Source organism: Rhinopithecus roxellana, chromosome 17 (assembly GCF_007565055.1).
Source record: "Rhinopithecus roxellana isolate Shanxi Qingling chromosome 17, ASM756505v1, whole genome shotgun sequence".
NCBI lineage: Eukaryota > Metazoa > Chordata > Mammalia > Primates > Cercopithecidae > Rhinopithecus > Rhinopithecus roxellana.
Window position 1 is genome coordinate 80,130,265 of NC_044565.1, and position 16,355 is coordinate 80,146,619.

At 37.4% G+C, this 16,355-nt stretch overlaps 1 protein-coding gene across 3 annotated transcripts in view; it reads left to right on the top strand.

The window, feature by feature from the left end:
- Positions 1 to 16,355, top strand: part of LOC104680961 (regulator of microtubule dynamics protein 2) — an 84,261-nt gene that overhangs the window by 65,513 nt on the left and 2,393 nt on the right. For all 3 annotated transcript variants that reach the window (XM_010387073.2, XM_030921097.1, XM_030921096.1), the window contains 3 exons: positions 4,227 to 4,325; positions 11,163 to 11,216; positions 11,309 to 11,389. In XM_010387073.2, the coding sequence (XP_010385375.1) occupies positions 4,227 to 4,325; positions 11,163 to 11,216; positions 11,309 to 11,389 (234 nt within the window). The remainder of the gene's footprint in view (positions 1 to 4,226; positions 4,326 to 11,162; positions 11,217 to 11,308; positions 11,390 to 16,355) is intronic.

Here is a 16,355-nt window from a genome sequence, read left to right on the forward strand (position 1 = left end):
AGCTTCCGCCAAGGTAATAAAGCAAGTATGAGCAAATGTGTAAAGAATGTTTCCAGCGTATGCAGAATAGAGAACTCAAAATTTTCTGGCCACACAATATCTTAAAGTGTGTGTTAGCTTGAAGTGTGTATGTCTATTTCTAATCAGGTCAGTGAAAGAACCTACAGAAAAAAAATAAAATAAAATAAAAATAAAATAAGAACCTACAGAAAAATAAATAAATAAAATAAAATAAAACAGCCAAAGGCCAGAAACAAAGCAAGAATACCAGTTCCAAGGACTGGTAAACCAGCCTTGAAACCACCTGATAGTCAGGGGCATTTACCAAGGTTGGTAACCTGAAGCTTAGTCTGCAGACCTTTGTTGGGTTTGGGGGACTACAGACCTGAGCAGAGCAGAGAGCAGCTTGAAGACTGCCACAAATATATAGGACTCAAAAAAGTACAACGGCCGCGGGACGGAAAAGATGAACTTAAATGAAGTTTATTCAGCAGAAGCTTATAGCAGTGAAGATTCATTTTCAGCTGTAACAATTGGGAAGATAGAGCTGAAAAGAGGAAATGCTCCTAAGATTTAAAAACCATTTACCCAACCTCACAAGTTTCTGGAACTTCAATGTACATTACCTGTCTAGGCTTAAAAGCCCAAGAAAGAAATTTTTATTCAAAATGGACTCTGATCTTCATGCCATAGAGAAATGGCAAAAGCACATGCCAATCCTCTGTAGAAGAAGGTACCTTTAGATAGACTTTGTAAAACTTTCACAGAAAGTATCCCAACAATGATGAGTTCACAGTCAAAAATTATAGACTATACAAGGAAACAAATGAACAACAATGACAACAGAAAACAAAACAAAACAAAAAACCAGCAGTGGACCTAAAAGGACTTCAGATTTTGGAAATATGGGATACAGAATATTAAATATCTACATAAAATGTGTTTTTTAAAATAAGAGGAATTGGCAGGGGATAGATGAACAGCATGAGCAAAATTCAGTCCTGCTTTCTGAAAATAAACTGTTCGTTATGGCCATGTAACAGGATAAGCTAGAACTTTCAAAAGGGCTTGACAGCTTTTCTCTTACTCCAGGATGACAGGCAGTCTTTATAACATTACCTATGCTAATTACAGCATTTTGTCTAACACCTATTATAGCCATAAAATTAAATCAAAAAGATGAAAACTAGAAGTATTTCCACATATGTTTGACTGTTTTCCAGATCACATTTCAATTGCTTCACAAAAAAAAGTCTGTGAGTGGTAAGCAAGCATATGAAAAGATATAGGTCATCAGTAGTCATTAGAAAAATGTGAATTAAAACCACAGAGAAAGACTGCTTGCTATATATTCACTTTTTAAAGGGGCTAAAATTTAAAAGATGGCAATAGCAAGTACCAGTAAGGATATAAAGCAATTGAAACTCACATGTTTCAATGGGAATATGTGAATAATGAATATATGGTCAATTCCTAAGTATTCACCAAGAGAAATAAAAATATATGCTCACACAAAGACTAGCATATGAATTTTCATAGCAACTTTAGCAGCATAACAACATGCATGACTCTTCAAAGTGTTATGCCAAGAAAGCTCACAAAAGACTACATAATTGCATAGATATGAAACTCTAGAAAAGGCAAATTATAGTCAGATCAGTATTTGTCTAGGGCTAGGAGCAGGTTAAGGAGATTGACAGCAAAGGGGTATGAGAGAACTTTTTAGGATGATGAAAATGTAGTATATATTGATTGTTGTGGCAGTTACAGGATTGTATGCATTTATCAAAACTCATTGAACCGTACACTTCTAATGGAGGAGATTTTATGTAGATTGTACCTCAATAAAGCCACTTTAAAAAATACATAGTGACCGATATACATAGATAGTAAACATGTAGAAAAGTTATATCAAATAGTAAGCAAATAAATAATAATCAAACTAAAACACACACACACACACACATATATATATATGGTTTCAGGCTTCTGTTGGGGGTCCTGAAATATACTCCATGAAGAGGAGGGGATGACTACTGCTACTGCTACTACTACTACTACTACTACTACTACTACTACTACTACACACACACACACACACACATAAATTTTAAGGCAAAAGTATATCTAGAGATAAAGAGCGTAACTATATAGAAAGTTTAATTCACAAGAAAAGTATTTATAAACTAGTGTGCTTCTAATGACAGCCTCAGAACTATAAAATAAAAATTGACCAAATTATAAGGATAAATGTACAGATCAACCATATATACTGGTAGTTTCACCCACCCCTTTTGGTAATTGATGGAACAAGAAAACAAAGTATTAGTTTGTAAAACATGGAAACTCACATTTAATAAGCCTGATCTAATAATTATGAAGCCATGTGGCTAACCATTGGAGAATGGACATCTTTTCAAGCATATGCAGAATGTGCACTAAAATGGACCATATATGAGGCTGGGAAACAAATCTTAATACATTTTAAAGAATTGATGTCATGCAGTTTTTCTGACCATAATGCAATTAAACTAAAAATTTTTAAAAAGCAAAATTATAGAAAATGATAATAAAAACCCCAAGTAGATGCCATTTGATTCCTACTCATTTTATAAACATTTTAAAATCTCGGTATGAGGTGTTGCAAGGATATGGAGCAGCAGGAATTTTTACATTGCTGTGGAAACATAAATCAGCATGACTACCTTGGGAACCATTGAGTAGTGTCTTTTAAATTTGAATATTTGCCTGCCATGTGATCATGCCTACCCACAGAGCCTCACAAATGTGCTCCAGAAGGCGTGTGCAAGAATGGCTATGGCAGCCTTGGTCCTAAGAGCAAAAAGATGAAAAAGACCCAAATGTCCCTTGACAAAAGAGTGGATAAAAACATTGCTGATGTCTGTTGAAATGATGAAATATTTCAGTTATTTAAATGACTGAACTTCAGTCATACTCATTACCCTGGATGAAATCTTAGAACCATACCATTAAGTGAAAAAGCAAGTCATACAAGAAATAAGCAGTATATTATTTTTTACAAAGTTCAAAGCAAAGCAAAAATAAGCATACCAATATGAAAAATTATGTCAAAAAATAAGGAAATAATTTTTTAATTAAAGGATAATGAACTGGGTGAAGTGGCTTATGCCTGTAATCCTAGCAGTTTGAGAGACTGAGGCGAGAGGATCTCTTGAGCCCAGGAGTTCAAGACCACCCTGGACAATATAGAAAGACCCTATCTCTACAAAAAATTTTAAAAAATTAATTGAGCATTTGATGCACACCTGTATTCCCAACTACTCAGGAAGCTGAGGTGGAAGGATTGTTGAGCCCAGGAGGTCGAGGCTGCAGTGAGCCATTATCATACCACTGCACTCCAGCCTGAGCAACGAGGCGAGACACTGTCAACAAAAAAAAAAAAAAAAAAAAGGATATTGGCTACCGAGGTATCTAGATGATGGGACTGAGAAGGAAGATACTTTATGGGTTTGGACAGAACATCAACAGGGTCAATACGCTCTTTAGTTTTATTTTTGAGCCAGCTTAATCTTTTAGAATGAACATCTAATATTTATATTTGGGGAAAAAGGAAAACTTTTTAGAAGAAAGCAAAAAATCAATGGTAATATGAAATTTCGTTTTGATGGTTATTGATTCTTTAAAAAATCTTCGGGATTGTAAATATGTATGGTGGGTCCCCATTCCCCACTCCTTCTGGCTTGAGGATCCCTATTCTATTTACATTTCTGAGATGCTGCTTCTGGGTCAGGAGGCCAGTTGGCAGCATGGAGTAGGCAGGAGGAGAGCAAAGGCAGTCTTGTAGCCCCTATGTGCTGTATGAAGAAATACACCATAGTTGCCTCAGAATCTAGAATCAGATGAAAGAACAGGATCGGCATTATTTCCCACCCCACCCCTTCTTCCTCTGATTCGACATAAATCTTCTTATCAAAAGTATTTCGAGTTGGTTTTGAAACCAGTGCTTCTGGACCCCATGGTTCCTTAGAATTGTGAAAAAGGAAGGTAAAATATTACCATTAATACCATGAGGGTGGTATCTCTAATATATATTATTTATGGATATATATTTACATTTGTATATGTTATATCTATGTACACACACACATGTATATACATATAACATACACATATCTAACTGGGGAGAGATAATCCATTCAAAAGGTGAACAACTTTCTAAGAGTGATGTTGTTGTGTATTTGCAGGTCTCAAAACTGAGCTGGATTGAGAAAAAAATGGCTGCTACTCTGTTTGGAAAAATACCGTCTTCAACTGTACAAGAAGCTTTACACAATTTCCTTAAGGTACATTTTGTCTATTCATTATTTTAGTGTCAGGCTGATTACCCTCTGCACCAATCTTTGCTACGATTGTCAAGCAAATCTTTTCTCCATGTAGAACCTCAGTTTGAATCATAGTTTTGGCATGTTCTGTTTTAAACCCCTCATAATGCAAGTTATTAATATGTTTTAAGTCTAAACTCCTTATAACAGCTACTTATGCCCTAGGTTCTAGGAATTGCAAGCTACTTTTTAAAAATAACTCAGCAGCTTAAATGAAGGTTTAGGTATGACAGCCCTTACTACTAAGTCCAAGAACAGCTCTCTGAGTCATGTGAGCATGTGCAGAAACAGTCACGCCCTGATGGTTAGACTTAGTCCCAGTACTCCTGATTAGCCTAACACAGAACCAGTTTAATCTTAAATAAATAAAAGTGCCAAAAGGAGGAGTTATTTTAAAAGCTACCTCCTAAAGTTGCAGACATTTCTCTGGAAGATTCTTGGGATATCAGACCAAATCAGTATTCTCAATCCTGTCTTAAAATGTGTAATCGCTGTACTATACAACTCTAAGCAGTAATATATGTGTGTGTGAGCACACATGTAAATGTATAATATAGCCACCGGTATAATCAACTTCCTGTTGGGGTAGTAATCCCTTTACCTTTCTCTGGAACCAACTTCAAAATTTTATAGTTACTAAATGTGTTTTCCTTCCCAACCTACCTACTTCAAGTTTATAAAAATGCAGACAAGGCTGCATGCGGTGACTCACTTCTGTAATCCCAACACTTTGGAAGGCCGAGGTAGGAGGTTTGCTTGAGGTCAGGAGTTTGAGATCAGCCTGGGCAACATAGCAACACCCCATCTCTACAAAAAGTAAAAAAATTTGCTGGGCATGGCAGCATAACCAGAGTCCCAGCTACTCAGGAGGCTGAGGCAGGGGGATCACTTGAGCCCAGTAGTTCAAGGCTGCAGTGAGCCGTGATCACACCACTGCACTCCAACCTGAACAAAAGAGCATGACCTTATCTCAGTAATAATAATGATAATAATAATAATAATAAAAGTCTTGTGCATGCTAATATTTGTGCTGTACTTCAGGGATCAATTTTGTAGAACTGAGAGGGAATTTGTAGATCATGTAGTCTAAGATGGTGAGTAGGTTTCTTCTCACTTTCTGTCACCCCCAATGGTCAGTGGCTGCCTCAAGTGAAAAAGTAAGTGTCCTGAAATCAAGCACAAGCCCAGCAGAAAAGACTTCAAAAAATAAAAAGAAAAGGGCTGTACATTTCTTGTTTTTTATGTAATTGATCCCTTTTTTTGTTTTATAAAAGGGGAGTCAAGACCTCAGGAACTTAATTTGTTCCATTTCACACAATGGCAATCAAAGATTTGGTTTAAATATGAGTGAAGGCTAAGACTGTATCACTCCCATATCTTCACCTTTTTCCTACCACTGAAAATTAGTTCCCTCATTTTAAATTGTATAAGAATGTAGATTGTGATCTATTTAAGATAAAATATTTATATAAAAGATGCCATGTTAACTAGCAAAAATGTTATCTGTACTCAAAACTCATTTCCTCATAATATCAAAGTTGTAATTGAGGAACAGGTTTTCAGAACACTGTAGAAAAGTTCTTGAGATGCTAATGTGCCTGAAATAATACACAGATAAAATCAAAAGTGGGTAAGTAGCACAATAATGTTGAGGTAAAGAATGCAAATTTTGGAAACAGACTACCTGGTTAAATCTTAGCTCTACCACTTACCAGCTGATTAACATTGGGCAAATTGCTTAGCATCTCTCTCAATTTAATCAATAACATGGAGATAATAGTACTTACCTCATAGTGGTGTTGTAAGGATTATCTACATTCCTACAAGTAAATTGCTTAGAGTGTGCCTAGCACCCAGTAGTCCTCAGCAAAAACTCACAGAATTTTAATTTCATTAAAATTTAAACACTTCAGCAAACCATCTTGGGGAGCCCCGCATTAGGTCATTAGTTAGACTTTAGTCTCAAAATGCATTCCATGTTGTTTGTCAAAGGAAAGAGAGGAGGCATCAGGAATGCTTCTTGCCATATTTACTAGAACAGCTGAGGGGACTGAGGGTTCTGGAGTGCTGAGGCTAAGGCTGTGGTGGAACTAAGAAATCTGGGAGGTGGAGGAGAGGAAAGGGAAACAGCACAGACCCTGGCTCCCACATCCAGGCGAGTCTGCAACCCCCTGGGTCCTACAACACAGCAGACCATGTTGTTAGGACCCAGACTGTAGGACTCCTGCCCCGAATTCACCCCTCCAAAGAGCATTCACAGGGGCCAGGAATGTGTCTCTAGAGCCATCCAACTGGGTCCCATAGAGGTTGAGAACACTGAGTTTAGAGTTAGATGAGTGAAGTTGAGACCTGAGCCTTTCCTGTCTGAATGACCTGTACACATTTCCTTAGTTCTCCCACTCTCAGATTCTTCATCCGTGAAATGGCCATAATAATACCTACTTTGTACAGTTTTTGTAAAGGTTACAAAAATAATATATTTTATATTCTTGGCCCAGGGTCTAACATGTTAAATGTTCTTTCTAAAAATCAATGTTAGCTACTATTGTTTTGCTATTATAGCAGGGGAAGATTGGCCCTCCACAGCCTCAAAGCATCTAGGAAGGTGGTTTAGACACCTGTAGGAATCGTCTGTGAATCCCCTGGAGAAATTCTTTCAAACTATAGCATGCTTCCCACCTCATCCAAAATGCTGGCATGATTCCCTAGGGCAGTGATTCTCAACCTTGGCTGTGCATTGCAGTCATCTGGGGACCCTTACAAAATGGCAGCCCAGGCCATGACCCAGACTCATTGTTTCAGAACCTCTGGGTATCTTGAAGTATAGTTTATAAGCAATAAATTGTACCCATTTTAGGTGTACAGTTCAGTGAAGTTTGACAAACTTATATACCTATGTAACCACTACTGTAACCACCACCATTTCAAAATAGCGTTTTCATTATCCTAGAGAGTTATCTTTGTCCCTTTGCTGTCAATTTCCCCCATCTCCTGCCCCAGGCAACCACTGATCTGCTTTCTATCACTGTAAATTAGTTTTGCCCATTCTAAAATTTAATATAAATGGAATCATACAACATGTACTTTTGTGTATATCTGGTTTGTTTTACTCAGCATACTGTTTTGAGATTCATTCATTTTATTGAGTGTATCAGCAGCTCCTTTTCATTGCTGAGTAATATTCCATTATATGGATATACCATAATTTGTTTATGTGTTAACTTACTGATAGACATTTGAATTGTTTCTGGTTTGATACTATTTTCAATAAAGCTTCTGTGAACATTCAAATGCCAGTTTGGTGTGAACATATTTTATTTCTCTTGGGTGAGCACCTAGGGGTGGAATTGTTGGGTCATATGGTATGTGCTTTTAAATCTTGATCAGTGTTTTTAAAGATCATAAAGCTATTGATTCCAATGGCAGCTGATGGCATGGCTGGAAACTGCTGGATCAGAGGATGGGTGTGTGTGGTAAATGACAGGTGTGGCAATGTTGGGAGACAGGCTACCCTGATTGCACTTACTGTTTGCAATCATATGATCCCTGAGTCTGTACTAGTGGCTTCCCCAGCTGCAGAACTCTCAGCTGTGTCCTGATATGGTATAAGGCTGCTGCTTGAGCTTATAAGATGTTTTAAAGAAGAGCTAATTTATTCAACAGTGTTAAGCACATAACTAGTGCCAAACATGGCATCAAATACTGGGAACACAGAAATGACCAACATAGTTCCTGTCTTCAAGGAACTTGGATCGCCAAGACAAATTAAATATGTGTAACATTCTTTGCCAGGTGTTATGATAAAGAGTGTTCTAAGGGCCTCTTTAGAAAAAACTGCCTCATCATTGGAACATTACATTGAAACATTAGCATTTGAGTAATGCTACGCTCCTTGTAATTCATCAAGGCCTTTTATGAAAGGTCAGAATCTGTTTTACCTTAGGAATTCAGTGTTGTTAGTTGCCTGTCTGTGTTCTGTTGGGCTTCAGTTTTTTAAACCATGAGAACAAAAAGAGGTGTTCTTATGTATAATCACTTTAGTTTACTAAACATAGGTGTTAAGGTATATATGCAGAATTAGAATGCCAGTACTAAAGAAATAAGCTCTTGACATGCATACATTGGGGCAAGTTGTCCCCAGTATGGGATTCGTACAGAGCTGAGGCAACTACTGGGCATAGAAGAAGGTATAACTGAATAAAGTTCAGTCTTAAGTCCCTCTTATTAGAATGGCTTAGGAAATTATCTTACCAAACTAGAAGACTTGATATGGAGATGATTAGACAAGAGAGAAGCAGAAGAACCAGAATCCATGGATGGCACTATAGGATGGTCAAGGCTCTGGCTTGATTGAAATTGACAACTTCCTTTAATCTGTTGGTAGCCTTGCTGTCTCTCCAGCAGGTTTCATTCCATGCCCAGACACTGTTAAGCTACCTGGTTTTAAAGTTTTATACCAAGTCTGGCTCCCTACCCTTGGAGAGTTTTGTCCTCCTCCTTCTAGAACCTTCTCTTTTGGATTCTGTACAGAATAAAATGTCTTTTAAAAGAGATGTACCCTCATAAGATGTTGGACCACTCCTCAGCACCCTGATTTGGATTTATCTTCATTAGTATCTCTTTAAAATATATATATATAATTTTGATTCAGCTATTCAACTTCTGGGAATCTCCCTTATAGGCATAAACACACATATACACAAACATATGAGAAAAAGTATGTTCATTGATTATTAGTAGCAATAATGAAAATGGAGAATAAATCAAGATGTCCAATGGGAAATGCTTCCTTTCATTATGATTCATGCAGAATATGAAATACAGCTCTTAAAAATGATGAAGTATATCTAGGCTAACATGAAAATGTGTTTGTAATATGGGGAAAAAAGTCTGGGGCCAATATGTAGATTTTCTATCAATGTGCACATTTATTCAGTTTTATGTATTTATTTGTATTTTTCTAGCTTTACTGAGGTATAATTGACAAGAATTATATATATGTAAATTATATATATGTAAAATGGTTCCATTTTGTTCATTTTCAAAAGCCAAATATCTGTTTTTTTATTTGCCTATACTTGGCATGGTAGGATACATGTCAAACTTCTGATAGTGGTTACCCCTGGGGCATGAGATTGAAGTTGAGAATAAAACTAGGAAGGAGAAATTTTCACTTTTTAATTTTGGAAATGTCTGGATTGTTCTTATCTTGTGAAACAAGGATATTTTTGTAAATATTTAAAAGCATCCTCTTCTCTTGTGTTCTACCCTGCTGTAGGGTGGAGATTCCAGGTTGTAAGCTTGCTTGCCTGGGCCTTCAAAACAGTGAAAGCTGACTCTGAAGCAAGACTGACTTAGGTTCTAAGAAGAGCTGTCTAGTAACAATCCCATACCTGAAAGAATTCTTGTTTCCCAGAGATAAAGTAAAGAAACTGGTACATAACAAGGCTGACTTAGGTTCTAAGAAGGGCTGTCTAATAACAATACCATACCTGAAAGAATTCTTATTTCCCAGAGATAAAGGAACTGGTACATAAAAGATTAGTAGATAATAGAAAAGTACCTTTATAATACCCATTCATGTCTACTACCTGGACTGGTTATTTCAAGGATCTGTCTTTCCTTTAAAAGTCCATGATTTGATGGACTTCAGATATTATTTAACTCCTGTGGAATATGTTGAAATCATAAGAAATCAAATATTAATCTAGTGGAAGATGCTTGCCATGGGGTACCAGTCATGCTCTACTCTCATTTTCTAAATAGGTAGTGAGGCCAGGAGTGGTGGCTCATGCCTGTAATCCCAGCACTTTGGGAGGTCAAGGGGGGTGGATCGCCTGAGGTCAGGAGTTTGAGACAAGCCTGGCCAACATGGTGAAACCCCATCTCTATTAAAAATACAAAAATTAGCCAGGCATGGTGGCAGGTGCCTGTAATCCCAGCTACTCGGGAGGCTGAGGCAGGAGAATCGCCTGAACCTAGGAGATGGAGGTTGCAGTGAGCTGAGATTGCACCACTGCACTCCAGCCTGGGCGACAGAGCAAGATCCAATGGATGGATGGATGGATGGATGGATGGATGGATGGATGGATGGATGGATGTGTAGATAGATAGATAGATAGATAGATAGATAGATAGATAGATAGATAGACAGACGGATGGATGGATGGATGGATGGATGGATGGATGGATGGATGGATGTGCAGATAGATAGATAGATAGATAGATAGATAGATAGATAGATAGATAGATAGATAGATAGATAGATAGATAGATAGATGGATGGATGGATGTGTAGATAGATAGATAGATAGATAGATAGATAGATAGATAGATAGATAGATAGATAGATAGATAGATAGATAGATAGATGGATGGATGGATGGATGTGTAGATAGATAGATAGATAGATAGATAGATAGACAGACAGACAGACAGACAGATAGATAGGACTTGTCCTAGGAATATCACCAGTTGTTTGTTCTTGAAAAGAATAGAGAAAAAAGACTGAGGAAAATGATTATGTAAAGAAATCTCAAAACCATAAAGTATCTCATTGCTTTGTAAGCTTTATGACCATGGTAATCAATTTTATTTTAATGGCTAAATGCAAAGGCTATGTTTCCACTCAAAAGATACTTAAACTGATCAAGTGATTCAAATGTGAAACAACCAACCTAAATTCTTAGGGCAGTTTGGTTCATAATATTTGATTTATTTAAATATATTCTCTTCATTTGTGGTTATTGTTATTTTAATATTGCCCTCTTATTCTCTCATGTTTTTCTCTCAAATCAGGCTGAAGAACTATGCCCTGGTTATTCTAATCCCAATTACATGTACTTAGCAAAGGTAATGAAGACCACTGTTCTGCTTTAAGATCACTTTGAACCCGTCACATAAAAACATGATTATGTTTAATATTGGTTATTTCTCATTTCCAGTGTTATGCTGATCTTGAGGAAAACCAGAATGCTTTGAAGTTCTGTAATTTGGCATTATTGCTTCCTACTGTTACCAAAGAGGTAAGTCCAGAAAGTGGCAGTGCTGTTGTCTTATTAGTACTATTCAAGCTCAAAATATGAATAACTTGCTTAGATACGTTTGTAGTTTTCTCTATTCAATTTTATGTATTTATTTTTATTCTAGCTTTATTGAAGTATAATTGACAAATAAAAACTATATATATATAGCATGATGTTTTGATAGACATATACGTTATGAAATGACTACCACAATCAAGCTAATTAACACATTCATCACCTCACATAGTTACTTTTTTTGTTGTTGAGAATGTTGGAGATCCACTGTCTTAGCAAATTTCAAATATACAATATAGTATTATTAACTATAGTCACATTGCTGTCCTTTAAATCTCCAGAACCTATTTATCCTGCATAACTGAAACTGTGTACCCTAGATCAGTATCTCCTTATTTCTCCCACCCTCCCAGCCCCTGACAGCCACCCTTCTATTCTCTCCTTCTATGATGGAGTTTTCTTTCATACTAAAACCTTTGACTTGGATTGTACATGTACTATGAAGTTTTAAAATTTGCTGTATCTCTGTAAGATAACCTGTCACCAGGAGGCCCTAGCGGTTAAAACATCCTGATGCTTGTTAGATATAAGACAGCAGGGAGTGAAGCAAGCATAATTCCTTCACTGGGAAGGAGGTGGCGCAGCATAATTCTGGGGAGCTGGGGATTAACTATATAGGCAGCAAACAAGCTAGACAGGTGGCCCAGCCTACAGCAAGGGGAGCGACCATGGGTTGCCATCCTCAGTCCCCAACTCACAGCAGTTTTGGCTATCCAAGGCCATGACAAAGATGAAAAATATGTAATAACATGTTTTTGGTTTTTGGACATTGGCCATTAATGAAAAAAACTATTGCCCTGTCTCTTGCCCTTTTATTCAGGAATTCAGGATTCTGGGTATGCTGTAAGTTTCAAGTATTCCACAGGCTTAACAATTCAGTCTGCTCCTATGAGCTATAGACTGGTGTTGTGGGAACAACAACAACAAAAATAGGTATATATTTTCCTCCTCTTCTCATACCACCAAACATTATCATCCTCTAAATCATAACAGAAAAGAAATGCCTCAAAAAAAAAAAAAAACCTCCTCTTTTTCTGTGTTGGAGCAGTAGATGTTCCAATATTTATTGTGATCTGAACTATAAACAAATAAGACATGCCTGCTGCCTTCTAGGAGGCTATAGCCTAGAAGGGAACATATGGTGTGTGTCCAAATAACTGTAGCTCAAAGCAGAAAGCATGAGGCACTAAGAGAAGTACAAATCCTCAGTTATGGAAATTTTGAAAAAGGAGAAATTATTTTCACCTAGAAGAGGCTAGGTGGCATCAGAGGCAACTTTGAAAGATCTATATAATATGGAGTTGTGGACAAGTACATTGCATGTCATGAACAGAGGCACAAAAGAAAGCAAAGCTCTGTTTGCCTGGAGTGAAAGGAATGTGCCCACTTTCCCCGGACCACAGCTGGGGTGTGCCAACCTCCCAGCCCATTCTCCTCACAGCTTCCTTGCCTCCCGCCAGGCCATTCTTGACTCCCAGTAGCAGCCCAAGCAACAGATTAAATGTAAACGTCAACATGTCACTTCCCTGCTCAAAACCCTTTGCTGTTAGGATGAGGGTCAGAATTTTCAGCATGTCCTTCAAGGCTCTGATTCAGTATCCTACCAGTCTCTCAAGCTTCATATGTTCCCTGTTCTTCCCTCCACCACCCAACCTGCTCTTCACCCTTAGAACATACTGTTCCCACTTCCTGAAACACTCCTACCCACCCTCCGCTCCTTCCACTAGCTTTGTTCCTTCCTGTCCTCCAGGCCTCACCATGAATGCTGTTTCTTCAGGAAAGACTTTCTTGACACCTGCTGGCAAGAAAGCCCCCTATGCTTTTCCTTGCTATCATTTCACACAGTTATTATGTCATTATTAAAGTGATTGTTCCATAAGAATCACAACCAGGTTTGTGTCATTCATCACTATACCCCTAATCCTGAGTATACTGCCTAGCATATAATAAGCACTTGGTAAGTGTTCATAGAAAGAACCAAGACATTAATATCATACAAATAAAAATAGTAGTGTCAATAGTAATAATAAAGAGGACTCATAATGAATGTAAGAAGGCTAGACATTGCAAGTATTTCTGTAATAAGCAAAATAGTTTGAGCAAATATTTGTCACTTGCATTTTTTTCCTCAGTGATGTCTCCATTTGTATTCTTAGCAATTTTTTTCCAAGTAGTAAAGGTATGTAAGGAATATTTCCATTTCTTTTTCAATGAGAAAATAGGATGAAGTGAGTTATGTGTAATACTCCTCCATCTCTATAAAGTTTTTTCAGATTGAAATATACCCCATTAGTGATTTTGCTAACCAAGTTTATTCATTTCCAAAATGTCTAGCAATGCCACTAGTTGCAAGAAGACAACCTAGCCATCAGTTTGCTCTCTCATGTGAAATTTCATAACATGTTTGTTTCTTTCTTGTGGCATTTATAGCTTCTTCCTTGCATTATAGTCATTTGTGGACCTGTCTTTTGTCCCCTGTTAGGGAACTCTCAGCTCATCGTACTGCTACTTGATATTGGGAGTGTCAGTCATTTGGTCTCTAGAGCCCAGATTCATAGGTGTAAGCAGCTTTACATTCCCAGAATTTGAAACGATGGTATTTTTATTATTCATGTGGACTTTTCTTGACCCTAGGAAAATAATCTCAGATCCTGAGATACATTTCTTTTTTAAAAAAAGGGATTTCTGTGTCTGAGACAGTGTGAGAATGATTGCTGAATGAAATAATGACTTCACTGGCAACCTGAAAGTTGTTTGCCTGGAGGCAGTATTAAAGTTCATCAACTTGGAGCCTACTGAGAAAGCTCAAATATAAAAAGCATTATGTAATATTTTGTTTTACGATAAGAGATGTGCTAAACTGGTAAAGAAAACCCTGTATTTAAAAATTGCTGAAACATTTTGAAATGGCATTAATCACCTTTCTAAGACAAACAGACTCATAGACTAGTAAATCCAATGTTACCAGAAACCAACCACAAGAGGAAGTGCACTCTGGGAGTGCTAAAAGTTAACAGCTCATTATATTTAGCAAGTGGTATAGTTGTCTTTGAAATGGCCTGTTGATTAAAGTTCTGAGCTGTATTTCCAACCTGTTTGATGAGTTGAGAAGCACAACTCTCATTGGTAACTGCTCTTAGTAACAAAATTCTAATTCTGCTTTAAATGTTCTTTCTGAGTTACGATATCGTATTTGATTATCTTAATTAAGACATTGGTTTTCAGGATAGGTTTATAAAACAGAATTTGTATCCATTCACTCTGCCTTCCTGTTATAGAAATGCTACAGCTCAGGGTAATAAATGAGTCACTTGCCAAAATCCTGTAATGTTGTCTCATTTGCTAGAAATTCTTGTTTGCCCATTTCTTTCTGGTTGAAACTTATTTCTTGTAAATTAACTCATCTGTGCTATCCATGCCTGGAGAATTATTCCTAGTACTTTCTAAAAAATTAATAAGACGGCCAGGCGCGGTGGCTCACGCCTGTAATCCCAGCATTTTGGGAGGCCAAGGCGGGTGCATCACCTGAGGTTGGGAGTTTGAGACCAGCCTGACCAACATGGAGAAACCGCATCTCTACTAAAAAAATTACAAAATTAGCTAGGCATGGTAGCACATGCCTATAATCCCAGCTACTAGGGAGGCTGAGGCAGGAGAATCGCTTGAATCTGGGAGGCGGAGGTTGTGGTGAGCCGAGATCGTGCCATTGCGCTCCAGCCAGGGCAACAAGAGTGAAACTCCGTCTCAAAAAAAAAAAAAAAAAGTTAATGAGGCTATTAGAGTATAGATAGTATAGACAGACTTTTCCCACTCTCTAAACAGACATTTTCATGATTTGTGGAAAGTCTGTTTACAACCCCATCTTTCTACTCTTTTGACTCTTACCTTCTTGTCATTTGCATTTAAAATGTATTATTTCTTAAGATTTTGCAATATATATAATGGTCTTGGTTGTATTATTTAAGTTGATCTTAAAAATACTTTAAAGAAGTTTCTTAGAACCCTTTTATTTATTTTCTTGAAATAATTGATGATATAGCATCAGTTTGGGACTAGCTGTTCTTAACCAGTACCCAGTCTCATGAAGTTGGTGTGTGATAATCATTACCCAAATGCTAGGAGAATAATGACAATTCAATGTAAATAAGTCTCTCTCTTATTTATCCAAAGTCTTTAACAGAGAGTATTGATGTAGTTTTGTAAACTATATTTTTTCAGCACTATCAGATGAAATAAATCTATATTTTTGAACGTGTGTGTTTGGGTAAAAGAGGGAGATTATCTTTATTCAGTTATTTTACAATTATAGAGGTGTTCTCTGCTAGAGGCTTGGGATACAAAGAGAAAAAAACAGATACCTCTGCCATCATGAATTCTGTGGTCTGGTGGGAAAGGCAGGCACTGAAAAAGTCATAGCAGTAAAATTTGATGAGTATTTTGGAAATAAAAGCACAGAGATTTGTGAGAAAATAAAACTGGTACTACAACTTGGGCCACGGGCCTGGAAAGGTCATCCTGAGGTTTTGCTATATATAATCTAAGGAAATTAGAATTTAAACCCAGTTGTTTAAATATTTAAGACTTGCTTGGACAGTAGAGGGCTCAATAAAAATACAGGTTCCTGGCTTTTTCTAGAAAGTTAGAAGCTCTGAGCTCCAGAATGTGGTGACCCCAACCTCAGTATCATCGTGGTCTCACTCAAGTTTCCATCTGTCTGAGAAGCTTAGTGCTCAGATGGCCCCTGGGTGAGATTACAGAGAAAGATAGGTGGTGACTGAGTTCTTGACAGTACAACCATAGGAACTGTTGACTCTCGGCTGGGCGCAGTGGCTCACGGCTGTAATCCCAGCACTTTGGGAGGCCGAGGTGGGCAGATCACGAGGTCAAGAGA